Here is a 26,103-nt window from a genome sequence, read left to right on the forward strand (position 1 = left end):
AGAGTTGCTGCCCATAAAACAAGAAGATCATTAGCAGAACTGAAAGGTCGGCACAGAGGCACCACGAATGTGAGCCTGCACAATCAGCTAACACCAGAGCTAATGACGGCGCTAACGACCACGTCAGCTACAACATGATAGCTGCAGCTGATGTTTGCAGGTTCCAGAAGGTCGTCTGGGAAATTTCAGGTTCTGATCGTGAATGTAAATCAGACCTTGATGGTCGTCCCTGTTACCCGTCTCCATTCTGTCCCTATCGTCCTCCCTCCCCGCCCTCGCGGCTCATTGACATTCAGCTCACGTTTCGGCTAAATCGAACGTCTCTGTCCGCTACGCCGCTTGTCAAGCAGCTCCTTGATGAGACGCCAAACCAATTACAGCTCGCCATCCGTCCGTCCGTCCGTCCGTCCGCTCCACCTTTTATTTACATTTCAACATTTCTGCCGAATCAAAATCTGACGGAGGGAGGACGAGAGCAAAGAGATGAAATCAGATTACTGTAGTCGGATAGTTCAAGTTCAGGCGGTCCGCCTCCCTCTCGGGCGCCACCTTGGTAACCATGTTCTGACTGTTGTTCCAGACCAGGAGCCACCACAGAGAACGCTGCTTTGGCGCCGCCGGTTTCACCTCTTCTGAACGGGACACGAAGAATAAAGCTTTAAGCTAACTCTTGGAACATCCATCTGGGTTCCCATGGAAACTGCTGCGAATACCTGCTCACGCCGCTCGGCAGGTATCGCTCCTGCTTCACGTAATTGTCACATGACCACAGTTGTCGTGCGTTTCAGGTTTAGAAGGACAGATTCATTCGCCTAGCGTGGCTCGAACAACGCAGCGACATCGGCGTTGACCTTTGACCCGTGAGCCAAAATGGCCACAACTGCTGAAGGAGTCGCGTAGAAAGGGGGCGATGCTGAGTCACAGCAGTCTGGTTTATAGGCTGATGTTAGCTGGTTAGCATGCTAACAGCTGGTTAGGACCCCTTGGACCCCTCGAAGACGTCAGGTAAAGGTGGCCGAGCACACGCACGTCTGCGTTCATAAATAGTGAACAGCACTATTGTGTTGTGATACGTACACAATACACAACCAGACAATAGTGCTGTTTAATATTTAACGCTGTTGCTGTGTTTGTGGTGTGTGTTGGTCTCCATGGTGATGGATGCTATGGACCAGAGCTGGTCAGGAAAGCCCCGCCCAGGAGGAAGTACCAACCAACAGGGACTCTGTTGGACCCTGAAAGGTTCCTGCAGTGGAAACATGGTCCTCTGATTAAAACTGCGTTAGCATTAGCAGTTGATTGACATGGATCCTGGAAGAACACTGAAGTGCATTCTGGGAAATAATCAAAACCTCTTCCTGCTGCAGAGGGTCATGTGACCTTTGTTTGAATCACATTACACAGAAAAAAGAATTTGTTATGATATATGGATGGATGGATGGATGGATGGATGTGTGGATGATGGATGGATGGATGGATGGATGGATGGATGATGGATGATGGATGGATGGATGGATGGATGGATGGATGATGGATAGATGGATGATGGATGATGGGTGGATGGATGGGTGGATGGATGGTGGATGGATGATGGGTGGATGATGAGGGAGAACAGGTGATGAGGGAGAACAGGTGATGAGGGAGAACAGGTGATGAGGGCGAACAGGTGATGAGGGAGAACAGGTGATGGAGGGAGAACAGGTAATGAGGGAGAACAGGTGATGGAGGGCGAACAGGTGAGGTTATATTTTCTTTCCTGTGCATTTTCAGTTCACTAACATATAAAGTTGGTCTCTTTCAGCAGCTCTAATGAAGCCGTTGGATGAATATTTAGCATAGCATTAGCATGTGTGATGTGAAATCTGCCTGGTGACAGTGAACATAGCTAGTTAGTTAGTTGAGTCCTGACCTGCTTTACTGTGTCTCATTAGCACATCAAAGCTAACTTTACCAACAACCTGTCTTCTCAGGGCTCCTACATTTCCCAGAGGGCCGTGCTCTGAGCCTCCCTGCAAGGTGGAGCTGAACAAGAAAAGAAGAAGAAAGTTTCTCAAGAGCACAAATATGCTAATGATGCTAATTTTGTTTATGCCCAACACTTCTGTGAGGGGTCAGAGGTCAGGGGCTTTAGCATGTCTGCTGTTTAATGAGCCTGTTTAATGAGACTGAAAGAGAACCACGCAGAGAGCTCGTTAATAAAGTAAGTTTTATTTCTCTTCGTCTCCACATAGAAAACAGCTAAAAGAAAGAAATTTGTCAAGTTTGAATTAAATGTAGAAATTTAGAAAAAACTACAGATCCGACTACAGGTCACATGACCTAACGACAGTTGTGCTACTTTAACTCTCCCCTCCTCTCCTCTCCTCCCCTCCCCCCTCCCCTCTCCCCTCTCCCCTCCTCTCCTCTCCTCTCCTCCCCTCCCCCCTCCCCTCTCCCCTCCCCTCCTCTCCCCTCCTCTCCTCTCCTCCTCTCCTCCCGTCCTCTCCTCTCCTCCCCTCTCCTCTCCTCCCCTCTCCCCCCCTCCCCTCTCCTCTCCTCTCCTCCCCTCTCCCCTCTCCCCCCCTCCCCTCTCCTCTCCTCTCCTCTCCTTTCCTCCTCTCTTGTCCTCTCCTCTCCCCTCCTCTTCTCCCCTCCCCTCCTCCCCTCCTCCCCTCCTCTCCCCTCCGAGTCACAGGTTTCCAGCAGGTTCTCAGGGCTCTGCCGGTCCTGTCAGAGGGTCCACCTGGTCGTGTGGAGCATCTCCAGACTCCAGAGCTCTCTGAACATTCTGCCAGAAGACCCCAGCCTGGTGGCGCCCAGCCTGGGTCCAGCTCAGGTAGGTCTGCCTCTTCAGGAGCTTCCTCATGCGGTGGTATGGGGAGAGCTGGTGGGCTGGGATCTCCTCCAGGAACAGAAGGATCAGAACATCCTTCTGCTCATCGAAGAGGCGAAAGCTGCAGGAGAGAGACCACACCGACGCTAACGTCAGCCCAGCAGCCCTGCACGTCGCTAAAGTCACGTTTGTGGTGGCGGGTGCAGGCGGCGCCCTCACCTGGCCATCTGGATCTCTCTGGAGCACCACTCGCTCTGCAGGTAGCTGCGGCTGATCACGCAGATGGTCTTCCTGCTGTTGTAGATGGCGTCGGTGATGTTCTCCATGATGGGTTTTCCTGCCATGGTGACAAAACCCACATTCAGTGGCGCTTTTTTTTTACAAGCTCCGCCCCCATCAGGGGGGCCGCTGCTGCTTACTCTGGCGTGGAGGGGGACCCAGAAAAACAGATGTGAAAGGGTCCGAGTAAAAATAAACCGCCGAGTTTGTTATCTTCAGCTAATCGTGCCTGCAGGAAGTCAAAGAGGAACAGAGACTTAAGTCTCCATCAGACCTCCGTGAGGTGTCAGCAGCTCAGAACCTTCGCCCAGAATAAAAACATCTTCTTCTTCGGGGTGAGTTCTTACCTGGCTGGAAGTCTCGGTGGTGCAGGCAGAGTTTCCAGCCCTGCTGGTCCTCCAGAGCCGGCAGCATCTCCTCATAAACCCAGAGCTCGTCCTCAACGTTGTAGGAGACGAAGGCATCGTAGGGGGGAGGATTCTGCTGCTTCCTGTTCCTGTTGTCATAGATGAAGGCCAGGAAGAGGTGGAAGGCATAGAGTAGCTGCCACCTCAGGAAGTGGTAGGTAAAGGATATGAGGAGAGTCAGGACCACCAGGCAGGTGGAGGAGAGGAAGCACAGGAAGTCCACATCAATCCAGCAGAACTGGACCTCAAAGTCCAGCAGATTGGTCCCCTTCTTGGCCACAGGAAATGAGCAGGAGTACTGGTGGCCGTTAATGACCTGCGTCTGGTTGTTGTCCATCACCCAGAGGATGAACCCGGCGTTCAGACAATCGCAGGTCAGAGGGTTGTTGGTGAGATCCAGGAGGGTGAGAGAAGGAAGGAACTGGAAGAGGGTGTGGTTGATGGAGGTGATGTCGTTGTCACACAGCCTCAGATCCCGGAGCGAGGAGAAGTCCACCTGCAGCAGAAACTCTAAAGAGCTGATCTGCGTCCCGGAGAGGTCCAGACTCTGCAGGTCAGGAATGGGCCTAAACATCTCAGGGTCCAAATCCGACAGATCCGTCTGGGAGATCTTCAGGGACCTGAGGCGGCTGTTGGAGCGGAACGTTTCTGGATCAGGCGCAGAAAGGTAAATGTTGTCGGCGGTGAACTCTTCTAGCTGCGTCATGGAGCTCAACATGCTCAGCGGCACATCCAGGGGGAACCCGTAGTGGAACCCTTGGCAGGACACGTGGAAGGACCTGAGGGACTTCAGATGGAACAAAGCTTGGGAATATTTCGGAGGAGACCTTGTGTCGCTTATCGTCATGGAGATTGTGAGGTTTTCCAGCTGCTTTAACCCTCGGAAGTCACATTCGTAATCGAGCGGGATGCTGACATGAAGACTCTTCAGTCTGTGTAGACCAACAAAAGCTTCAGACGTCACTCGGCCCACCTTATCTGAAGACACGTCCAGATGCGTCAACCATCCCAGACTCTGGAAATATCCATCATCGTACACCGACACCGAGTTTCTGCTCAGATCTAAGAGCTGCAGCTTCGCTGGGCCCCGGCTGAAGACGCCTTCAATCTTCCACAGAAGGTTGTTGTTCAAATCTAAAATCCTTAACTTGAGCAGGTTCTCAAAGCTGCACCGTTGGAGGGACGTGATCCGATTGGAGTCCAGGTAAAGCTCCACCAGAGCGGAAGTGTTGGAGAACTCTTCACAGCCCACCTCAGTGATCAGGTTGTCACTGAGGTAGAGGACCTGCAGAGAGGAGATGTTCCTGATGTCCTCTGGGACCTTGGTGAGAAGGTTGACCTCCAGGTTCAGGAGGCTCAGTTGTTTCATCAGCCGGAAACTCCCAGGTGGAACCTCCGACACGTCTGAGCAGGACAAGTCCAGCTGGACCAGCTCGGAGCAGAACTCAACCTGTGCACTCAGATTAGGCACTTTGTTTAAGTACAGCTCCAGAACCCTGAGCGAGGGGATCCTGCAGACTGTTGCTAGCAGACCTTCGCGGATCCACTCATCTATATAGTTCATCCTGAGATGCTTGAGTGAAGCCATGTTCTGCAGGATCTCCTGGATCTGTCGGGATGAAACTTTCGTATGACTGAAGAAAAGCCGAGTGATGTTCTGCAGTGAAGTTCTGTCAGTTATGTTCCATGTGAAGGCACTCTGAGAAAGGTCTATCATCTCCAGGTGAGGGAAGGTGGCGGCTGAGATGCTGAAAGCTTCAAAGATGCTGTACGACACATCCAGAACCCTCAGGCTGGACGGCTGGTCCAGCAGAAGGTCTTTGCTTTGGAACGAGGTGAACAGATTGCTGCTGATGGTCAGGTTCCTCAGCTTTGGTAAGATGAGCAACGTTCGGATGTCCGCCATCTCCTTCAGCCTGTTCACATCCAGAACCACCGTCTGCAAGCTTGGCAGGTCCTTGAAGGTGGAGGGATGGATGAACGTGATGATGTTGCTCGACAGATGAAGATGGGTGAGGTTGGAGAGGCCCTGAAACAGCTGAGCTGTTAGCTCGCTTAGCTTATTTTTTGACAACTGCAGCTTCGTCAGAGACCTCATGTGGAGGAAGGATCCATCGTCAATGTGGGCGATTTCGTTTGATTGCAGGTCCAGAAACTTCACTTTGGTCAGATGTTCAACATCGTTCCTCTTCACCCGAGTCAGAAGGTTGTAGGAGAGTTTTACTGTGGTGGCGTCACGGGGAACATCGTCGGGAACAGTCAAGAGTTCACGGCTAGCACAATCCACGAAAACTTCAGCGGAAGCGCCACCGGCGTGGACGGTGCAGTTCTTCAGAGAGAAACTGATGGAGGAGCGGAGATGGAGCAGAAGACAGAGAAGAACAGGAGGAGACCAAGTCAACATGTTGGTGTTTACCACAACGAGGCTTTCCCACCTGCAGGGACGGCAAATCGTGACACAACTTCAGCTCAATTATTCATATTTTCATTCACATTTTCAGTCAATTTACGTCATGTGGAAGAAGAAAGATGCACCGACCTGAAGGCTCCTCTCAGCAGTCGCAGGAGCTACTGAGCTGAAGTGGGACTGATGTGGAACTAAAACCAGCACAGATATTCAAATATCACACATCGCTTCTCAGATCCGTGTGTGTGCGTGTGTGTGCACTTTATATTTAGCCCCGTGCTAAGTTAACTATGTGTGTGTGGTGTCTCCGATGTGGCATTTTTTCCTCAACAAACAACTGTATACGCGCGATCATGATGACGTCACCACTCACGCCTAACCAACATTGACACCTAGTGGACATAAATCAGAATGCAGCCATATAATGAACCTTTTTTGTGTTATTTTCAGGTTTTTTATTTATTTTTATTTTTTTAAAGGTTTCTTATCTCCTTCCTAACTTTGAATTTTGGTTTTAGTTTTGCTGACCAACTTCTTTGTAAAATTTAATTTGAAATACCTCCAATCGTTCGTGATCAAATTTAGTAGGTAGTAGTAGTAGTTGTTGTACTGGTATGTTAAAAACTTTTAAATATAGTTTAAAGTGTGACAAATGTTTCGACGGAATGTAAAAGTATGTTCTCAGTCAGCAGGGGGGCCCCTCGGCCTAAATACAATCCAGCCATGGGGGGCTGCAAAGATATCTCATCTCATCTCATCTTGTCTCATCGTCTCATCTTATCCAAACACAATGCTCCCTATAAACTGTGATTAATGCTGCTTCTTCCCTCCATTTGCAGGTCCAAGGGTTTGAAACTCTGCCTCTGCCTTGTGCAATACTGTGTGTCTGAATTAGCCAATTAGGGGCTTCTCCTAACATGGCACCCCCCCCCCCCCCCCTGCTGCCTAATGCGAGGAGGGTACCTGCTGCAACCCCTTGGTTAAAGTCACCCACGAGGTGAAGCTGGCTGAAGAGAGGGAGCAGCTCCAGTTGATAACCACCATGCACTGGAGAGGTGGAGCACAGATTAAATCTGTCAGCAAAATTCCAGGTAAATAACTGAGAAAGCCAAAAGATTGGGTGCATCTTTACAGCAGACACCTGGATGGGGTTTTTCACTACTGGAACACAAGACCCAGGAGGAGGCACGAGCCCAGGACTGTGATCAAGAAGTTTGCCAAGCGCTAAAAACTCTATCAATGAGAAGATAGAGGAGCGGATCCAGGTAACTCCTGATGAGAATGACCTTTAAACCGGGTTTTTCTACAGAGATTGTGACTGTAGGCATGAAACTAACAAAGGTTCCTCTCCCCCTCCCAGAACACCCTCAACAACAGACAGAGGTCATCAGACGGGTTTGTGAGGGCCTTGATCAGAGCAGTCTGCCAGTCAGTCATTGTTGACTGTAAGTGTTCTATGAAGTCATATAGAGGCAGAAAACTCAGCCTGTTTCTGTCCAAAAACATGATCCATTAGTTTTACTCCACATAGACGTCTGGTTTACATGATGTGAGCACAAAACCAGTCTGGGACACTTTATGGTCCATGATTCGATGTGTTCAGCTTCTTTACAGTGGTGTGAAGAGAGCGTTTGTGTTGTCAGGTGGGGTTAAAACGCTGAGAACCTACGAGCTGCTGCAGAGAGCGAGCCTCTTAAAGAAGTACATCACTGCTGGTGTGTGTCCGTGTAGGTCTGCTGCAGATGTTTTTTGATGTGCTGTTGGATGAAGAAGTCATCCAGGACGAGACCTTCTTTAAGTGGAGGGCGTCCACAGTTAATGTGACATCTGTGAGCAACTTCTTCTCCTGGCTCCAAGAGGCGAACAGACGGATAAAGTTTTTAATCTGTATTATTTCATTGTCAGTAATATCATCTGTCTGAATAAAATCCAATTTATTTCCAAATACAAGTGCTTGAGTATCATTTATGTTTTAGTGAAGTTGGGTAATAAAGTCCCGACTGGCACCATTTATCCTGATGTGATCATCATGTTTGACTCTCTAAAGGAGTTTTGGTTTATTGAGGTTGAATGTTCAAGACAGTTCTAAACATCTACAGTAAAACTACCTAAAGAGCACAATCTCTAACAAGTATTAATGGTTTATACTGGTTAATGATAAAATAAAGTGCTATATAAAGTAAAATAGATTCTGATATTTTGAGCGTGTTTCTTATATTTGTTCTTTTAGTGATACTAAAACATTACACTCAAGCTTGATATAATGGGATGGAAGTGGGGGGGCGGGTCAATTTATTCACTTGATCATACATAATATTAGAAATGTAAACTCAAAACATGTAAAAACAGTGTTTGTGTATAATAATCCATACAATTACAAGTGTGTGTGTGTTACCTTATAAGCACCAAATGTAAACAAAGTGCTTCCAGTTCTTACTCAGCCCCCACCCCTCCCCCTCCCCCCCCCTCCCCCTCCATCACGTCCATCTGCCAATGAGCTCAGGTCCATCGCTATAGCAACTGGTTGCCATGGGAGACGAGGCACAGCCAGAGCCAGCATCATCCTCCACACAGATAGGAGAGGAGGTGCGGCGGCAAACTGAGCAGAAGACACGGAGACGTCCAATCAGACGCTCCACTGCAGCCTCGGCACGGCGACAACTTGTTCCACCAGGAAAGTGTCAGAGTTCCAGGGCTGGAGCCGCCGTCGCCGCCATCATCACCGCCGCCATCACCGCCGCCATCACCATCATCGCCTCCATCGCATCATACGGTCGGTCAGGCTCAACTTTGCTGTTTCCACTGGCCCGGAGGATTGTGTGTTCAGTGTGTTCAGTGTGTTCAGTGTGTTCAGTGTGTTCAGTGTGTTCAGTGTGTGGGTGAGCATGCGGGTGTGTCTGTGCGTGCGCAGGTTACCGACCAACTGTTGTCGTGACCTTTGACTTCATCAGCTGCTCCAGCAGATTGATCTAGATTCTTTGAGTCATCAGTTGGTGTGAGATGGTGCTGATTAACGATGATTTTTATTAGGGGTATGGAGAGGTATGTGAAACCAGCATGTGTGTGTGGGTGTGTGTGTGTGGGGGTGTGTGTGGGTGTGTGTGTGTGCGTGTGTGTGTGTGGGGGTGTATGTGGGGGTGTGTGTGGGGGTGTGTATGTGTGGGTGTGTGTGTGTCTGCACTCCTGCCTCTCAAACTCCTTTATATTTAGCTCCATGCTAAGTTAACCTGAACTGAGCCAGTGAAATGTGTCATTTTTCTCCTCTTTACTTTTTCAGACGGATCAAATCTCGACTTTTCATCACGACTAAAAATAGAACAAACAACCAAACAAAGTGAGAACGATGATGGAGGGATGTGAAGTTGCTTCTCCTATTTCTTCAAACGGAGAGTGATAAAAGGGGAAGCAGAGGTACAGAAATAACGAACAAAACTAAAAATAAAAGCATCTAACAGTCTTTAGGGTGCTCGTGGTCACTTTAGAAGCAAACATCTAAACAGTGGGTCCTGGACCATCTCAGCACTGCCCATGTTCACCAGTAACAACCTTTGATGCTGCTTTGATACGTTTTAGCAGTTAACAGATGATTTGTTTGTTAATTTAATCATTTCCTGTTCCACAAGTGTGTAAAATTAATTAACGGTTGTTAGAACAGTAGAGCAGAGTGAGACTTTAAAATGACTGCAGAGATTAAGGAGTGCCGACTAGCATTAGCCTCTTAGCATTCTAAATAAAGCAGTACCAATTTAACTTTGTGTGTGTGAGTAATTGTAACTAATGATGGGTGAAGGAGAGAACAGCACCATAATCTGTTATCATGGTTTTAAAGGTCAACCTGGACGTTCAGTTAGAGCATTAGCATTTTAGACGCCGCTACAGAAGAATTCAGACAGGAAGTGATGTAAAAACCCTTGACTGCTTTACCTAAAACTTGTTTTAGAACGTCATCTATACATTTCCATGGAAACGCGGCAAAACTAAGAGAGTTGAGAGTTGTAAGCAGCTGCTTCTTGATCGTTGGTGGTTAAACTGGAGTGAGAGTCTTTATTTATTGAGGAGCTGTCAGGCGCAGCCTCGTTAGCCAAGTGTTGTCATCACAGATCACTGTCACTGGTGTGTGTGTGTGTGTGTGTGTGTGTGTTGTGTGTGTGTGTGTGTGTGTGTGTGTGGGGTGTGTGTGTGTGTGTGGGTGTGTGTGTGTCTGCACTCCTGCCTCTCAAACTCCTTTATATTTAGCTCCATGCTAAGTTAACCTGAACTGAGCCAGTGAAATGTGTCATTTTTCTCCTCTTTACTTTTTCAGACGGATCAAATCTCGACTTTTCATCACGACTAAAAATAGAACAAACAACCAAACAAAGTGAGAACGATGATGGAGGGATGTGAAGTTGCTTCTCCTATTTCTTCAAACGGAGAGTGATAAAAGGGGAAGCAGAGGTACAGAAATAACGAACAAAACTAAAAATAAAAGCATCTAACAGTCTTTAGGGTGCTCGTGGTCACTTTAGAAGCAAACATCTAAACAGTGGGTCTTGGATCATCTCAGCACTGCCCATGTTCACCAGTAACAACCTTTGATGCTGCTTTGATACGTTTTAGCAGTTAACAGACTGATTTGTTTGTTAATTTAATCATTTCCTGTTCCACAAGTGTGTAAAATTAATTAACGGTTGTTAGAACGCCTGTAGAGCAGAGTGAGACTTTAAAATGACTGCAGAGATTAAGGAGTGCCGACTAGCATTAGCCTCTTAGCATTCTAAATAAAGCAGTACCAATTTAACTTTGTGTGTGTGAGTAATTGTAACTAATGATGGGTGAAGGAGAGAACAGCACCATAATCTGTTATCATGGTTTTAAAGGTCAACCTGGACGTTCAGTTAGAGCATTAGCATTTTAGACGCCGCTACAGAAGAATTCAGACAGGAAGTGATGTAAAAACCCTTGACTGCTTTACCTAAAACTTGTTTTAGAACGTCATCTATACATTTCCATGGAAACGCGGCAAAACTAAGAGAGTTGAGAGTTGTAAGCAGCTGCTTCTTGTTCGTTGGTGGTTAAACTGGAGTGAGAGTCTTTATTTATTGAGGAGCTGTCAGGCGCAGCCTCGTTAGCCAAGTGTTGTCATCACAGATCACTGTCACTGGTGTGTGTGTGTGTGTGTGTGTGTGTGTGTGTGTGTGTGTGTGTGTGTGTGTGTGTGTGTGTGTGTGTGTGTGTGTGTGTGTGTCTGAGAACACACAGTTCAATCCCGTATGATAACACATACAAGTTTAGAGTGGATAAAGACAACCAAGTGAGCAATAATTCTGGGGAACAATTTGGAAAAAAAATCCCGTTGCCTTAGATTTTATGCAGATTCAAACTCACATGCTGAACCCAAAAGTCGGTCAGTCGGCTTTTTTCTCCTCCGCTGTAGTCAGACCTGCCAGCTGATTACGACTGGACCCGTCTTTGGCGACGTGGCAACGTGTTTGTGCAGTCACAGTTGAGACAGTGGTGAGAGGTGTGCAGCTCCCAATAGGTCTGTACCATCACTATCCTATGATACTTTGACCTATAGGGGATCCTAGAGGTCAAAAACTTGATGTGTTAGAGAAAAACTGAGATCAGTTTTGGATTCAGCACCCAAAAATGAGTTAAAAATAGCTGTCAGACCTAACTTAACGAAAATTGTGTAACCCTCTGCTATCGATTCATAGCAGACTCTCTCTCTCTCTCTCCCACACAGACAGTTGTGCTCTCTCGCCCACTCACGCTTGGGTGAGGCTCCGCCCCCTTCAGCAGCTTCTTCTGGGCCAGGTGAGTCTGGTGTCCTGTGCCACAGCCGTGATACCGCCCCCCCTGGCAAAGGTGGATTTTTGAATATCTCCACACACTGACTAGTCTCTGCTGAGTAAACTGGCGTCTGTGTCCGGTGTGGACATGATCCAAACGCATGCCGTGGTTGCTATGGTTACATTCCCTCAGCTGTTGTTTTTAGCAACACAAAGCAAATGATCAAATCTTCTTTATCTGACCAATAGGGGGAAACACAGTAAAACCTGAGAGGACCTTAACTGAATAATCACTGGAAAACATCAACATCCTTCGCAACCACACCTGAAACTGCCAAAAACTGCCCAGTGACCCTGAACCTGAATCAGTCCTGATCAAAGACGGCCGCCAGGTTTCAAGTTTGGGTCCAGCTTCAGATCAGCTGAGTGATTTTTTTAATCACTTTCAGGTGTGATTGTTTCTACTGAGGCTTCCCTTTCACCTGCAGGTCTCCCCTCCCCTGATTGGCTCCTCCTCTTTAATTGTTCCTCCCCTCCCCTGATTGGCTCCTCCTCTTTGGTTGGTCCTCCCCTCCCCTGATTGGCTCCTCCTCTTTGATTGGTCCTCCCCTCCCCATGATTGGCTCCTCCTCTTTGATTGGTCCTCCCCTCCCTTGATTGGCTCCTCCTCTATGAATGTTCCTCCCCTCCCTTGATGGCTCCTCCTCTATGAATGTTCCTCCCCTCCCTTGATTGGCTCCTCCTCTATGAATGTTCCTCCCCTCCCCTGATTGTCCCTTTCCTTTTCCAGAAGACTTCTTAGTTTATTTATCCCTGCGTAAGGAACCTGTTCACAGTGGCTACACAGAAGCTTCATAAGGCCTTAGCAGTTTTGTTATTTTTACTCTGCAATAGTTGGGTTTGATTTTGACTTCCTGTTTAGCATTGATCCACTCTTCCTGAATGTCATTTATCAGAACTATTGACCCCTGAAGGCTCCTCCTCTTCTCCAGCTCTGCAGGCTCCTGCTCTGTTCTCTCGTTGGCCAGACGTCCCTCTAATCTGTCACCGTGTGTCCTGATATGGCAGACGACATCTACAGCAGCACCTTCTCTGCGTCTGAACTGGACTTCTCCTCTTCCTCCTCCTCCTCCTCCTCAGCGACTGCCTCCTTCCTCACTCTGGAGCAGAGGGCAGCGTTTGTCTTCCTCCTTATACTCTTCATCTTCCTGGGCCTCCTGATCGTGCGCTGCTTCCGGATCCTGCTGGACCCGTACCGCAGCATGCCCTCGTCCACCTGGACCGACTACATGGAGAAAGACACCTTTGACTACCGGATTTCCTGACAGGCAGCCTGAGAGGCAACAACCCCGACAACTAAATGCTTAAGCTGAGGCCAAGTCACACTGAAGCAGAGGTTCCTCCAGCCGTGTCCACATGTCAGCGATTAAAGAGGATGATGGGAAATTAGAAACAAAACTAGGTCAGATGTCTTGATGAGAATCCAACAACAAAATCCAGCCCATAAACATCCTGATGAGGGGATAAGGTTGATAAAAGTTAGCTGGCAGCTGCCATGAAGGCAAACAGAGGCATTAGCTTGGTGTCTCTTCTGCCAAATACAACAAAGACAATGTTGTTTGATGTGAGGGACAAAACCCTTTTAGTGAGAGTCGAGTTTCGTGGAAAGTTAGAGTTTTCTCTGCTGTCAGTCTGACAGACGCTTCAGTGGCCTGGCAGGCAGAGATCAGGGCACACAGACACTCAGACTCCCTGAGTTTGGTCTGACAGATAGCTGCCTGCCAGGAAACATGTTGGAGTTGTTGTCTCTCATGCGAGAAGAACATTATATTTTCTTTCTAATTTTTTATTTTTTTTAAATAATTTTTGGTTTGATTTTGAGAGTCCAAAACTCAGAATGGTTCAGCAGTACGACTCCACCCCTGAAACCTGGAACATAATGATTATTCTGGGCTTTGCTGATTATTTAGTTTTGAAACATGACAGAAGTATAGCGAGTTATTTTTGCCCACAGTAGAGACTCTCGGGTGATCTGCAGATGCTCCACCTTCATTAGATCACCTCACAGGAATTCTGAACCTGCACAGTTGAGAATGGTTACTTCCTGGGTCAGTTCCAGGCAGGCCTGGAGGCCTGAGAAGACCACCTCCCTGCTTCCCCTGAGGAGTCAAATCTTCACCTGAGAGAGAAAAAGAGCAGAATTTGTTTTTCTCTCTGCACCAAGAAACTAAACTAATTACTAACATCTGTCATTGTAAATTAACATTTACCGATCAAATGAGCACCTGCACCTCTGTCTCATTTAGCTGTAAAATGATTTTTCCCACAGGACTTGAACACATCTCTACAGTCATCCACAATGTCCGCTGTCACACACGGCTTTTATGGACACAGGTAAACCACTAATATCAGGCGACTGCATCCATTCCCTCAGCCAATAACTGGAATCTTTCCTTCTTCAGTCATTGTGTTGAAACACATTGGAAAACATTGGAAAGCCACAAAGACGCTAGTGGTAGCATTGTCTTTATATCCTCGAGTTTACAGATTCTCTCCCAAGGTGAAGAAACTCAACGATTTTCTAGGGTCGTCTGAACAGACTCACAAATTAACCAGCAATCCTGGTGTAGCGTTCCAACCACTGCGGACCGGGACCGACAAAAATAAAAAGCTCTTTTGCAGGGTCAGCTGCCAGCTAGACACATTTACACCAACTAAATAGCTGACCCCCCCCCCCCCCCGCCCGTCTCTCTCACTCACACTTGTCTACGTCTACTTACACATATCACTCTCCCAGCAGAGCACCCTAACGTCTCCCTCTCCAAAAGCAGTCATTTCCTGCCTTTAAGCTCCGCCCCTCCTCCATCACCTTCACTACTCCTTACAGGTAAAACTTGATGTCTTTACCTTCCCCATCCTGTGGCGGCGGCGCCACTGCTGAGTTTCACCCTTTAATGGCGTGGGGGACCTGTGAGTTGAAGCCACAGAGCTTCACGAGCTGCGGCTGAAGGTGGGAAACAAATATCAAGTAGAAGGAAATATCAGGAGTTGTCACAAAAGATCAAAGAAATCTTCCCAGGAGAGCGACAGATGGATTTTCCTGCTGAATAATCCAAAAGTCTGTCTTTAATTGGAGTCATCACAATCCTGTTTCGATGTGAACCTTCTGCAGGTGTTTTTTTTTTCCTGTGGAAACAACGTAAATTCATGTTGTTTGAAAAGACGACTGAACCGAACTGATGAAAAACCTTCAAAGGAAATTTAGAGGGCCAGACTTAAACTAAGGTTTTCTAATGTTTAGTTTACATATGTTTCTGACTGAAAAGATCCTGCTGATCCAAACGTTCTCTCCATTGTCCACCTCTATGGGGGCCCCATCCGGTGTTCCCAAACATCCCGACGCCACTGGAGCCATGCATGAAATTCTGTCTGAGCATCACGGAATAAAAAGAATAATAATGAAAGTTCTCGTCCCAAGTCAGACAGTCATCGTGCAGGAAGGAAGACCGATGCCTCCTACATAAGGTCTGGAGGGAGCAATGAGGTGTGTTTCCAGGCTCCATCCACTGCCGATCATCACGTTGATCAAAGGAATCAGCAGCTTCTGGACTGACCCCAGTTCATCAGTCAATCATTGATCACCCCGTGACAGGAAGACTCTCCTGACATCAATCTGGTCAATAAATGATAAAAGCGTCACATGTTGAGCATGTGATGATTTACTCTCATCCCACACGGTCTCTCTCTGTTACCTTGGTGTCGTCCAGGCAGCAGCAGTGATGAGGAACTCTGGTTCCTGGTACTGCAGCAGTACCTGGTCAGTCAACAGAGCTGATGAGCGGAGTCCACCGCCTCCACATGAAGGTTGCCTCAGTTGCTTCAGCTCAGTCAACACTGAGCAACATGTGTTCACTCCGTCGTTCTGTTGCTGAGATGTTTAAATGTAGAAATGATTGGCGCCGGATCTCCTTCATTATCTTCTGTTGTCATCTCAGTCTGACCTTGACGACCTGTAGCTTCTCAGCAGCTTCCTCCCAAAACTCTCCAGTAACTTTCCAATGAACAACAAAAAAGTCATGAATGTGAATGTTGCCCCTCTTGCTCTGTCCATCTTACATGAAAAGGTTGTTTGAATAAAACAAAGTAAACTTTGACCTTGACTCTCTGAACATCTTTATTTGGTAAAACTCTGCCACCTCAGTGGCTCACCATCACCACTGGGTTTACCTGTTATTTAATAGGCAATGACACGTTTGCTACAATTGCTGACCAAGTTGCCACAGTTTCATGACTCTGTACACTGGTTAGGCTTGCATAGCTTAGCTTAGCTTTGCTTAGCACCAATCACAAAGTCTATCAATATACAGGGATGAATACAGCTGATTGATACATCACCTCTGTATGAATCTGTGGATGTAGCTAAATTATTAGTCTGTGGCCTGATTTCCACCTGTTAGCATTAGCGAGCACTCGCACCTTTTCTTTCTCATTTGAAAATCTGCTTTGTTTTTCCAGGTGCTGCTTTCCTGAGAAATAATGAGCAGAGAATCACCTGACCGATTTACAAGAAACGATCTTTCATTTTTAATGAATTGGTGTCATGTACAAACTAGAACCACTGTACTGCAGAACAGATCCATTTGCAGGACCATTGCTCATGTCTCTTTTACATAAGATCAATTATTTCCAGTTTGTGAACCTTTTGATATTGTGTCTGATTGTATTTGTCTTCAGTGTGTGAATTATTTAACGTTGTCATCAATCACAATGTAGTGGCACGACATTAACTCCTCCAGCTGGTGCCGCTCTGCCAGACTGTACCAGCAGTGGTCAGCTCCTGTCTGTCATTTTGTTTTTTCTGTATTCAGCAGGGTCAGAATGAGGAAATCTTATTGATTTGTCCTCAGTGTCAGTAATCACGAATGAAGATGATGCTTTCCAAAGCAAACATGGGGAATTGCCCTTTAGTCGAGCTAGCTGCAGCCCATCAAGGTTTGACAGATAACATGTGCCAGGAACTTGCATAAAAAGCTGATATCTAGCAGCGCTGGTTACTTGCAGCATCATGATGTGGTTTGGGATTCACTTTTTATTTGCCGGCCTGGTTCTGACCAGTTCAGCTCTGACTGATGAGGAATGTCGACCCTTAAAGATGCCCAAGTCTCTGGCCGACCACTCCGTGGTAAGATTCTGTGAGCATCTTTTAATGTAGAATTAGCACTGAGCACATGTGCTAGTCAGCTTTGAAAGGATGGACGTTTCTGTTTGCAGCTGTTCGGAAAGATGCATTTCATCGCGGGCTACACCGACCTTGACGTCTTCCAAGCCATCCTGAACATAACTGATAGCTCCTGGATTGAATTCTCAGACGCTCCTGGTAACCCAGAAGAACTCGTCATGTTTGAGAGCAACAAGCTGTGAGTTCTTTGGTCAGCGTGAATAATTAGGTCCAGGGTGTTTGATAGTAAAGTCAGGAAACACCAGTAGCGGCTGCTAAAAGAAACTCATTTTAAATGATCTCCAGTGGCTCTACAGAATCCCAGGGCCGGACCCCCAATAAGCAACAGTGGCAGGAAAAACTCCCCTGTAACAGGAAGAAACCTTGAGCAGGACCAGACTCATATAGGGGGACCCTCCTGCTGGTAGCCAGCTGGATAGAGAGGAGGAGAAGGGGGGAGGACAGGTAGAGGAGAGATCATGGAAATACATTAATTACAACAAGCTGTCAGTTTCAGAGTTGGTCAGCATGGCAAGAGGTCAGCAGGCCAGGGCACAGCTATGAAGTCAGTGATACCTGTAGATGGATACAGGGGAGGGGGGCAGAAAGGTGCAGCAGTGCAGTGGTCACAGCAAGAAGGTTGGGGGTTCAGTCCCCAGTTAGAATGGAGGTGGACTGGTATGCTCTCTCCGTGTGGGTTTCCTCTTGGGGGCCTGGTTTCCTCCACCATCAAAAGCATATAATTTAGGTTAGTTGGCCCTCCACTTTCCTGCTCTTGAGGGCAGCTGGTCGGGGGCTCCAAGAGGTTAATTGCCCAATGGGAATAAATTAACAGTAAACCAAAATGGTTGCTAACACAGATCCGTCTTCCCCAGAAATGGAAACTGTGTCACCTCCAACATCAATATAACCATCGATGGCAACAAGGCGACAGCATCAGGTGAGCTGATCTACTGATCACCAGTGACCACATTGAACCGTCTGTGGCTGTGAATTTGAGCAGTACAGATCTGCTGGGGTACAGTCACGTCATCCTTGAACTGCAGGAGTTCCTTCCACATCTGTCCACAGCTGTTTTCACACAAACTCCAGTTTGAACTTCCATGTTTATTTTAATTGATCCTTTTCTAACCTAAACTTTGCGTCGGTCTCTTCCTCAGGGGCAAACTTCACATCAGAGTTCCTACTGCTTCCCAGCTGTGACGGCTGTCTCGCCCTGATCATGAACACCACCATCAAAAATCTGGACAGCCTTCTCAAACTGATGAAAATCGACATTAAACCCGAATCCAATGACGTCACAGCTCTGTCTTTCTATCTGTTGGGTGAGACTCAAGCCAAGAAGTAAGCACTGATTTTACTGCCCGGTGCTTCATGTGGTTGTTGCATATTTCCAGCCAATGAGACGAGCCTGCCGGAGTCGGACCTGGAAAACTTTAAGAACCAGGCCAGCTGCTTTGGGTTTACCAGAGACCCAGACTACCAGTATGACCCTAAGAAAGGTGCTTTTCACCAGTAAAGATCTGATCGCAGGATGACTGAGGCCAGACTGACTCACATTTGTTTCCTGTCCACAGCGTTCTGCCAGAAGGATGAAGGAGTCCACATTTTAATGTGAGCAGAGACTAAAATCCGTGATGCGTCACCTTGTCTGTTTAACTGTGATTTCATCAGAGTGGACACAGATGGGGGAGTTGTGATGTTGGTGGTGGAGCTCTGTTATCTCAAATCACCATGAAACAAAAATGTGCATGTCAAAATCACGAAAACAACCTGATTAAAACCTTGTAAAAACTAAAATGCCAACAGTTTCTTCATTATCATACTGCCAATAAAGATTAAACACCAACCAATTAAGATTAAAAAAACAAAATTAAGGAGAGGAGAGGAGAGGAGAGGAGAGGAGAGGAGAGGAGAGGAGAGGAGAGGAGAGGAGAGGAGAGGAGAGGAGGGGAGGGGAGGGGAGGGGAGGACCAGGCTCATATAGGGGGACCCTCCTGCTGATGGCCGGCTAGGTAGAGAGAGAGGAGAAGGGAGAGGAGAGGAGAGGAGAGGAGAGGAGAGGAGAGGAGAGGAGAGGAGAGGAGAGGAGAGGAGAGGAGAGGAGAGGAAGCCATGACCCAGCAGGGTGACAGAGGCCTGTCAGGTGATCATGTTTCTGGACCCTGGCAGCCTCGGCCTATAGCAGCATAAATAAGATGTTAACCTAATAATTAAACGACCTTCTAAATATGATAATTATGTCTAGGATAAAAAATGGAACTACAGAATTATCAAAGAGGAAGGTTTTAAGGCTAATCTTAAAAGTAGAGATGGAGTCAGTCAAAGGAGAGGAGTTCAGAAGCAACTGCCATAACTGACTCTTCTCTTTCCTCTGCTTTCATAGATAAATACAACTGAGTGTCATCAGCATAGCAAAGAACATTTGTTTCTGCTGCTCAATAGGGGTTCCTAAGGGAGCTTTCTAAGAGGGTTACGTCTTTCAAAAAAATCTAGTTGTTTAACTGACAACATTTAGTTCTTAAAAGTTTGTAGAACATTTGTTTGGCTAAGCTGAAGTGTTCTCCACACATGTGTAAACCCTTATTATGTCCTGCTTTGGACACTTTCTGACTTATTCATGATGAAGACCGGGCTGCACCAATTCCCCACTAGCGTTTACCATGGCAATGGAGCTCATCATTCGAGCATCCCGTTGGGTGGTTGGAGGCGAACGGCTGAAGAATGGACTGCGTCTTCCTCCAATTAGGGCGTACATGGATGACATGACAACAATAACAACAACAAGGGCATGCACCAAACGCCTACTGGAGAAACTCCAGAAAAACATTCAATGGGCACGGAGATTAAACCAAGCAAATCTGGCAGCATCTCTATTGTCAAAGGACAGCTTGCTAATGAGAGGTTCCACATTAACAACGAGCCTGTACCAACAATTTTGGAGAAGCCTATTAAGAGTCTTGGCCGCTGGTACAGTGCAGAGCTCAAAGACTCAAAGCAGGTGGAGCAACTCAAGCAAGACACCATCAGTGGCCTCAGGCAGATCAACAGTACTGCTCTCCCTGGAAAACTGAAGCTGTGGTGCTTTCAGTTTGGGCTGCTACCTTGGCTCATGTGGCCAATTTCCATCTATGAGGTCACTTTATCTCATGCAAACCGGCTGGAGAGACTGGTGAATGCGCAGGTGAGGAAGTGGCTCGGACTGCCAAGATGTCTTAGCAGTATAGGCTTGTACGGCAGTGGAGTCCTCTCTCTCCCAATCTCAAGCCTGGTGGAGGAGTATAAATGTGCAAAAGCAAGACTGGAAATGACTCTTACTGAATCCCGGGATCCCTTTGTCAGAGGTGCTGCTCCAACCCTAGCAACGGGAAGGAAATGGAAGCCATCGGCAGCGGTCGCAGAGGCAAAAACCAGCCTGAGGCACCAGGATATAGTAGGGCATGTCCAGCATGGCAGGAACGGCCTTGGCATGGAAGCAACAATGCCTACATGGCAAAAAGCTACCCCAGCCGAACGGCGGCACATGGTAGTGGAGGAGGTGCGCCATCAGGAGGAAGCAGCTAGGTGCGCCAAAGCGGTCTCTCAAGCACAGCAAGGCCGCTGGATGAAGTGGGAGGGTGTTGAGAGGAGGAGAATTACTTGGAGCGAGTTGTGGAGCATGGAGGCTAGCAGGCTTAGTTTCACCATTAGAGCCGTGTACGATGTCCTTCCCTCTCCAACCAACTTACATCTCTGGTATGGAGAAGAACCAGCCTGTCCACAGTGTGCAGCACCTGCAAGCCTCAAGCACATCTTGGTGGGTTGTAAGATCAGCCTGACCCAAGGAAGGTACACCTGGCGCCACAATCAAGTATTGAAGTGCTTGGCGGCTGAACTTGAGAAGAGGAGGGTAAAGATCAATTCCATGCCTCCAAATTCCCAACCTGTTGCCCCATGGAAAATGTCCTTCGTTTGGGGAGGGGAGAAACGAGGGAGTAAGCCAGCTCCTCCGGAGGCCAGCGCGCTCACCGTTGCCCGAGACTGGGAAATGCGGGTGGACCTCAGCCAGAGGCTTATTTTTCCATCTGAAGTCGCAGTTACCAACTTGCGCCCAGACCTGGTCCTATGGTCCAAATCCTGTCGGCGCGTTTTCATCGTGGAGCTCACTGTCCCATGGGAGGAGGCAATCGGGGAGGCATACGAACGGAAGAGACTGCGTTATGCGAACCTAGCAGCTGAAGCAGAGGGGCGGGGCTGGAGTGTAAAAGTGTGGCCTGTGGAGGTAGGCTGCAGAGGCTTTGTTTCCAGAACCACCACAAAGCTCCTGAAGGAAATGGGCATCAGAGGGCAGGCCCAACGGAGGGCAGTAAAAGAGCTCGCTGCCACAGCAGAGCAAAGCAGTCACTGGCTGTGGTTGAACAGAGGGACATATTGTGGGCGGCCAAGTGATCATGTGGTGCCATTGTGCAACACACACACCCAGGTTTGATCAGCCTGTGGTGGGCCAACCTTGGTGGAGGGTGTCTTGTGTTAAATGGCTGAAACACCTAATGATGCCAAGGCACACAACTGATGATGTGTCGAGCTGGTGACACCACAGAATCATGAGTGCCAATCCTACTCCATCCAAGTCTTTTTCACTTGCCATGATTAGGTCGGGATTTTAACACCTAGTCCTATAGAGAAGTCTATTGTATTTTTGTTTGGGCATATCAATATCAGGCTCATGTTGGTATTTGGAGGCTTAACTAGACCAGGGAACTCTGTCAGGATAAAAGCGGAGGGGGGGAGACGTGACACATGTGTATCCACACATGTGTAAACCTTATTATGTCCTGCTTTGGACACTTTCTGACTTGTTCATGATGAAGACCAGCCAGATAGAAGAGGAAGAGAAGGGAGGGACAGGACAGGGCAGAAGGATATAAGGAGCAGCAGACACATCACAAATGTTATTGCATTCGCCTTGGTTTGTTATCCTAAAGGTATTGAGGTGAAGCTGAGGGTTTCTGTGTGGTGGTGGTGGTGTTTCTCTCTGTGGGGTAGACAGATTATGTGAGCATTGATGAATGTGTCCTTTTGGATAAATGTCCAAAGTTCACTATCAGATAAATCACATGCAAAAAGCAAACAGGACCCTGTGGGAGGGGCAGGAAGAGGACCTTAATAAAGCCTGTCCCTCTGCCACCCGGCCACAGGGCGGATCTTTGTCTCAGAGCAGGATGGGTGCTGTACCAGGAGTGGTTCTACTGCTGATGCTGGCGGTGCTTGGTATCAGAGCAGCACCTTCTCCAGAAGAGTGTCACAACCTGACTAAACCAGTGACAAAAGCAGATGTGCAGAACGTAAGTCCGGCTATGTTCAGCTTCAGCAGAACTTTTAACTTGCATCTGATTGCTTCTGGTCCTCCTGCAGGTTTCTGGTGACTGGGTTCTGGTCTGGTACATCAGTGATAATATCTCCACATCTAACGAGTGGACAAAACTCAAAACCTCTTATGTTGAGCAAAGGGTCCACTCTGGTGTCATCAGGTTCACTGAGAGGAACATGCTAAAGTGAGGCCAGCCCCCAAAACTCAAACTGGACTTGAGGTCCTGCGGTCGAAAAAGTTCCAATTAAACTTGTGATTTTCAGGAATAACTCCTGTATGACGTTCAAAACAAACATGACAGCAGGTCCTGAAGGCCAGAATACTTTCATCTACACTTCTGGCAGTGAGTATCTTCACACACACATACATAGCAGCTGTTAGCAGCTGTATGGTTTGTTGGTTTCATGTTTACACATCATATATATAATTATTTATAAATATATTTATTGTTGCTAAAAATGTTTTTTTTGTGTGTTTTTTAGCGATGGAGGTGAATGGAGTTGACATAGAATACCCTGGAAACGGCACGGTGAAGTTCTTTGAGACGTGTGCTGACTGTCTGTCCATGGAGTACAGTGGATTTTTTGGCCATTTCCTGCTCATCTACAGTAAAGAACACACACTCTCTCTCTCTCTCACACACACAACACCACACGGACTGAAGTATGCAGTAACCTTAACCCAAAACAGACATGGTGTCACAAGCAACTGTGTATTTGAATAAATGTACAATAAAGCAAAACTAAAGCTATGATGTGTGTGTGTGTGTGTGTGTGCGTGTTGTGTGTGTGTGTGGTGTGTGTGTGTGTGTGTGTGTGTGTGTGGTGTGTGTGTGTGTGTGTGTGCATCAGGGAGATATGGTGTTCATCAGAATGTGGAGGTACTGAAGGCTGCCCAAGATGAGGGTCAGAAGCTGGCTGAGTGTTTGGGATTCTCTATTGACGAGCCATTCATCTACGACGGAGTTTCAGGTCTTTGTCAACAATATAAACGACTCTATGCTGAACGTTATCCTGCTCTGAGTGTAAAGATTGACTCTGTTGCCTCTTTGCAGGTTTTTGCCATAAAAAATCTCCAGAAGAGTGTCACAAGCTGACTAAAGCAGTGACAAAAGCAGATGTGCAGAGCGTGAGTCCGGCTATGTTCAGCTTCAGCAGAACTTTTAACTTGCATCTGATTGCTTCTGGTCCTCCTGCAGGTTTCTGGTGACTGGGTTCTGGTCTGGTCCGTCGCTGAAAATATCTCCACATCTAACGAGTGGACGAAACTCAAAAGCTCCCATGTTGAGCTAAGGATCCACTCTGGTGTCATCGTGTTAAATGAGAGGAACATGCTAAAGTGAGGGCCAGCCCCCAAAACTCAAACTGGACTTGAGGTCCTGCGGTAGAAAAAGTTCCAACTAAACTTGTGATTTTCAGGAATAACTCCTGTATGACGTTCAAAACAAACATGACAGCAGGTCCTGAAAGCCAGAATACTTTCATCTACACTTCTAGCAGTGAGTATCTTCACACACACACACATAGCAGCTGTTAGCAGCTGTATGGTTGGTTGGTTTCATGTTTACACATCATATATATATAATTATTTATAAATATATTTATTGTTGCTAAAAATGTTTTTTTTGTGTGTTTTTAGAGATGGAGGAGAATGGAGTTGTCAAAGAATCTGATGAAAACGGCACGGTGAAGTTCTTTGAGACGTGTGCTGACTGTCTGTCCATAGACTACAGTGGACTTTTTGGCCATGTCCTGTTTGTCTACAGTAAAGAACACACACACAACACACAACAACACACACACACAACACACACCACACCACACACACACACACACACACACACACATCATAGCTTTAGTTTTGCTTTATTGTACATTTACTCAAATACACAGTTGCTTGTGACACCATGTCTGTTTTGGGTTAAGGTTACTGCATACTTCAGTCAGGCCGTGTGTGTGTGTGTGTGTGTGTGTGTGTGCGCGTTTGTGTGTGTTTGTGTGCATCAGGGAGAGATGGTGTTCATCAGAATGTGGAGGTACTGAAGGCTGCCCAAGATGACAATCAGAAGCTGGCTGAGTGTTTGGGATTCTCTATTGACGAGCCATTCATCTACGACGGAGTTTCAGGTCTTTGTCAACAATATAAACGACTCTATGCTGAACGTTATCCTGCTCTGAGTGTAAAGATCGACTCTGTTGCCTCTTTGCAGGTTTTTGCCATAAAAAATCTTCTCCAGAGGTGAAGCCTGAACAGGACTGAGACAACAATGTAAACACAGTCAGCATTTGATTTACAAAAGAAATTAAAAGCGACTACTCTGACCTGCGTCTGTGATCCATCCATCCATCCATCCATCCATCCATCCATCCATCCATCCATCCATCCATCCATCCACCCATTCATCCATCCATCCATCCATCCATCCTCCATCCATCCATCCATCCATCCATCCATCCATCCATTCACCCATCCATCCATCCATCCATCCATCCATCCATCCATCTCCATCCATCCACCCATCCATCCATCCATCCATCCATCTATTGTATTGTATTTTTGTTTGGGCATATCAATATCAGGCTCATGTTGGTATTTGGAGGCTTAACTAGACCAGGGAACTCTGTCAGGATAAAAGCGGAGGGGGGGAGACGTGACAGACGTGTGTCCACACATGTGTAAACCCTTATTATGTCCTGCTTTGGACACTTTCTGACTTGTTCATGATGAAGACCAGCCAGATAGAAGAGGAAGAGAAGGGAGGGACAGGACAGGACAGAAGGATATAAGGAGCAGCAGACACATCACAAATGTTATTGCATTCGCCTTGGTTTGTTATCCTGAAGGTATTGAGGTGAAGCTGAGGGTTTCTGTGTGGTGGTGGTGGTGTTTTCTCTCTGTGGGGTAGACAGGTCATGTGGGTATTGATGTACATGTGTGTCCTTTTGGACAAATGTCCAAAGTTCACGAACAGATAGATCAAATCAAATCAAATTAATCTTTATTTATATTGTGTCTGTTACGATATAAATTATTTCTAGACGCTTTACAGAGTCCCAGGGCCTGACCCCCAACAAGTAACAGTGGCAAGGAAAACTTCCCTTTAACAGGAAGAAACCGTGAGCAGAACCAGGCTCATATAGGGGGACCCTCCTGCTGATGGGGGGCTGGGTAGAGAGAGAGGAGAGGAGAGGAGAGGAGAGGAGAGGAGAGGAGAGGAGAGGAGAGGAAGCCATGACCCAGCAGGGTGACAGAGGCCTATCATGTGATCATGTTTCTGGACCCTGGCAGCCTCGGCCTATAGCAGCATCAATAAGATGTTAACCTAATAATTAAACGACCTTCTAAACATGATAATTATGTCTAGGATTGCAGACCGCAAGTGCAACCAACTACCAGCAGAGCAGATATAAACGAGAGAGGAGAAAGATAAGTGGTGCTAGAACACCAAGTGCCAACAGAAGTGTTGCATCTTCTAGAGCTTTTTGAAGGACGTTCAGGACAGTTGCCTTGCTCTGACAGAGGTTTAACATCATTCCACCAGAGGAACAAGAGATGAGAATAGTTTGGATTGTCATGACTGAGCAGACGGCTTTGCCAGATGATGCTCATGTGAGAAGGGCAACAGACAAGGTGTAGATGGGGTCACACAAGATTTATCAAACAAGAGGAGGAGATCCAGCTGGTTCTCTTTAGGTCAACATAAATGAATTCAACTTAATGTGGGCAGCTCCAAGTAGCCAGTGCAGCTCAATCAGAATTTGGGTGACATGGGCTCACTTAAATTGGTTGAAGAGCAGAAGTGCCACATGTACATCAATACCCACATGACCTGTCTACCCCACAGAGAGAAACACCA

The 26,103-nt window shown here is 47.1% G+C and overlaps 3 protein-coding genes and 3 long non-coding RNA genes across 15 annotated transcripts; 4 read left to right on the forward strand and 2 right to left on the reverse strand.

Moving 5' to 3' along the window:
• The first annotated feature begins 1,622 nt into the window (after window positions 1–1,622).
• On the forward strand, window positions 1,623–9,655 carry LOC130518481 (uncharacterized). Of its 6 annotated transcripts, none has more exons than XR_008948034.1 (7): window positions 1,623–1,683; window positions 1,971–2,200; window positions 2,675–2,815; window positions 6,801–7,170; window positions 7,266–7,350; window positions 7,549–8,678; window positions 9,183–9,655. It is a non-coding gene; the product is annotated as an uncharacterized LOC130518481 (long non-coding RNA). The 6 variants fall into 6 exon arrangements; XR_008948037.1 differs by having other exon boundaries at window positions 7,637–8,678; XR_008948036.1 differs by having other exon boundaries at window positions 6,801–6,996.
• Window positions 2,188–2,359, reverse strand: LOC130518496 (uncharacterized). Its single transcript, XR_008948055.1, has 2 exons — window positions 2,296–2,359; window positions 2,188–2,238 (listed from the first exon to the last, which is right to left on the reverse strand). It is a non-coding gene; the product is annotated as an uncharacterized LOC130518496 (long non-coding RNA).
• On the reverse strand, window positions 2,631–6,784 carry LOC130518418 (toll-like receptor 13). Of its 2 annotated transcripts, XM_057021000.1 has the most exons (4): window positions 6,038–6,784; window positions 3,439–5,933; window positions 3,032–3,149; window positions 2,631–2,933 (listed from the first exon to the last, which is right to left on the reverse strand). In XM_057021000.1, exons 2-4 carry the CDS (start codon window positions 5,900–5,902, stop codon window positions 2,690–2,692), a joined length of 2,826 nt encoding a protein of 941 aa, XP_056876980.1. In that variant the 5' UTR covers window positions 5,903–5,933; window positions 6,038–6,784; the 3' UTR covers window positions 2,631–2,689. The 2 variants fall into 2 exon arrangements, with proteins under 2 accessions (XP_056876980.1, XP_056876981.1); XM_057021001.1 differs by lacking the exon at window positions 6,038–6,784 and having other exon boundaries at window positions 3,439–5,945.
• Window positions 9,656–10,077: 422 nt separating the features above from the next.
• Window positions 10,078–12,631, forward strand: LOC130518482 (uncharacterized). Its single transcript, XR_008948040.1, has 3 exons — window positions 10,078–10,342; window positions 11,634–11,704; window positions 11,929–12,631. It is a non-coding gene; the product is annotated as an uncharacterized LOC130518482 (long non-coding RNA).
• Window positions 12,632–16,636: 4,005 nt separating this feature from the next.
• Window positions 16,637–18,697, forward strand: LOC130518466 (uncharacterized). The gene is made up of 6 exons (XM_057021094.1): window positions 16,637–16,861; window positions 16,951–17,096; window positions 17,773–17,837; window positions 18,058–18,222; window positions 18,295–18,399; window positions 18,475–18,697. The coding sequence occupies exons 1-6, from the start codon at window positions 16,745–16,747 to the stop codon at window positions 18,513–18,515; spliced, it is 639 nt and encodes a 212-aa protein (XP_056877074.1). The 5' UTR covers window positions 16,637–16,744; the 3' UTR covers window positions 18,516–18,697.
• A 1,225-nt stretch (window positions 18,698–19,922) lies between these two features.
• Window positions 19,923–24,568, forward strand: LOC130518441 (saxitoxin and tetrodotoxin-binding protein 2-like). Of its 4 annotated transcripts, XM_057021049.1 has the most exons (11): window positions 22,064–22,221; window positions 22,292–22,431; window positions 22,511–22,590; window positions 22,730–22,855; window positions 23,099–23,218; window positions 23,302–23,375; window positions 23,446–23,585; window positions 23,666–23,745; window positions 23,886–24,011; window positions 24,254–24,373; window positions 24,457–24,568. In XM_057021049.1, the coding sequence occupies exons 1-11, from the start codon at window positions 22,099–22,101 to the stop codon at window positions 24,504–24,506; spliced, it is 1,179 nt and encodes a 392-aa protein (XP_056877029.1). In that variant the 5' UTR covers window positions 22,064–22,098; the 3' UTR covers window positions 24,507–24,568. The 4 variants fall into 4 exon arrangements, 1 of the variants encoding a protein (XP_056877029.1); XR_008948032.1 differs by lacking the exons at window positions 22,511–22,590; window positions 22,730–22,855; window positions 23,099–23,218; ... (3 more) ...; window positions 24,254–24,373; window positions 24,457–24,568 and having other exon boundaries at window positions 19,923–22,221; window positions 23,666–23,739; XR_008948030.1 differs by lacking the exons at window positions 22,730–22,855; window positions 23,099–23,218; window positions 23,302–23,375; ... (3 more) ...; window positions 24,254–24,373; window positions 24,457–24,568 and having other exon boundaries at window positions 19,923–22,221.
• Window positions 24,569–26,103: the final 1,535 nt, after the last annotated feature.

The sequence above is a fragment of the Takifugu flavidus genome, chromosome 21 (assembly GCF_003711565.1).
Source record: "Takifugu flavidus isolate HTHZ2018 chromosome 21, ASM371156v2, whole genome shotgun sequence".
Classification (NCBI taxonomy): domain Eukaryota; kingdom Metazoa; phylum Chordata; class Actinopteri; order Tetraodontiformes; family Tetraodontidae; genus Takifugu; species Takifugu flavidus.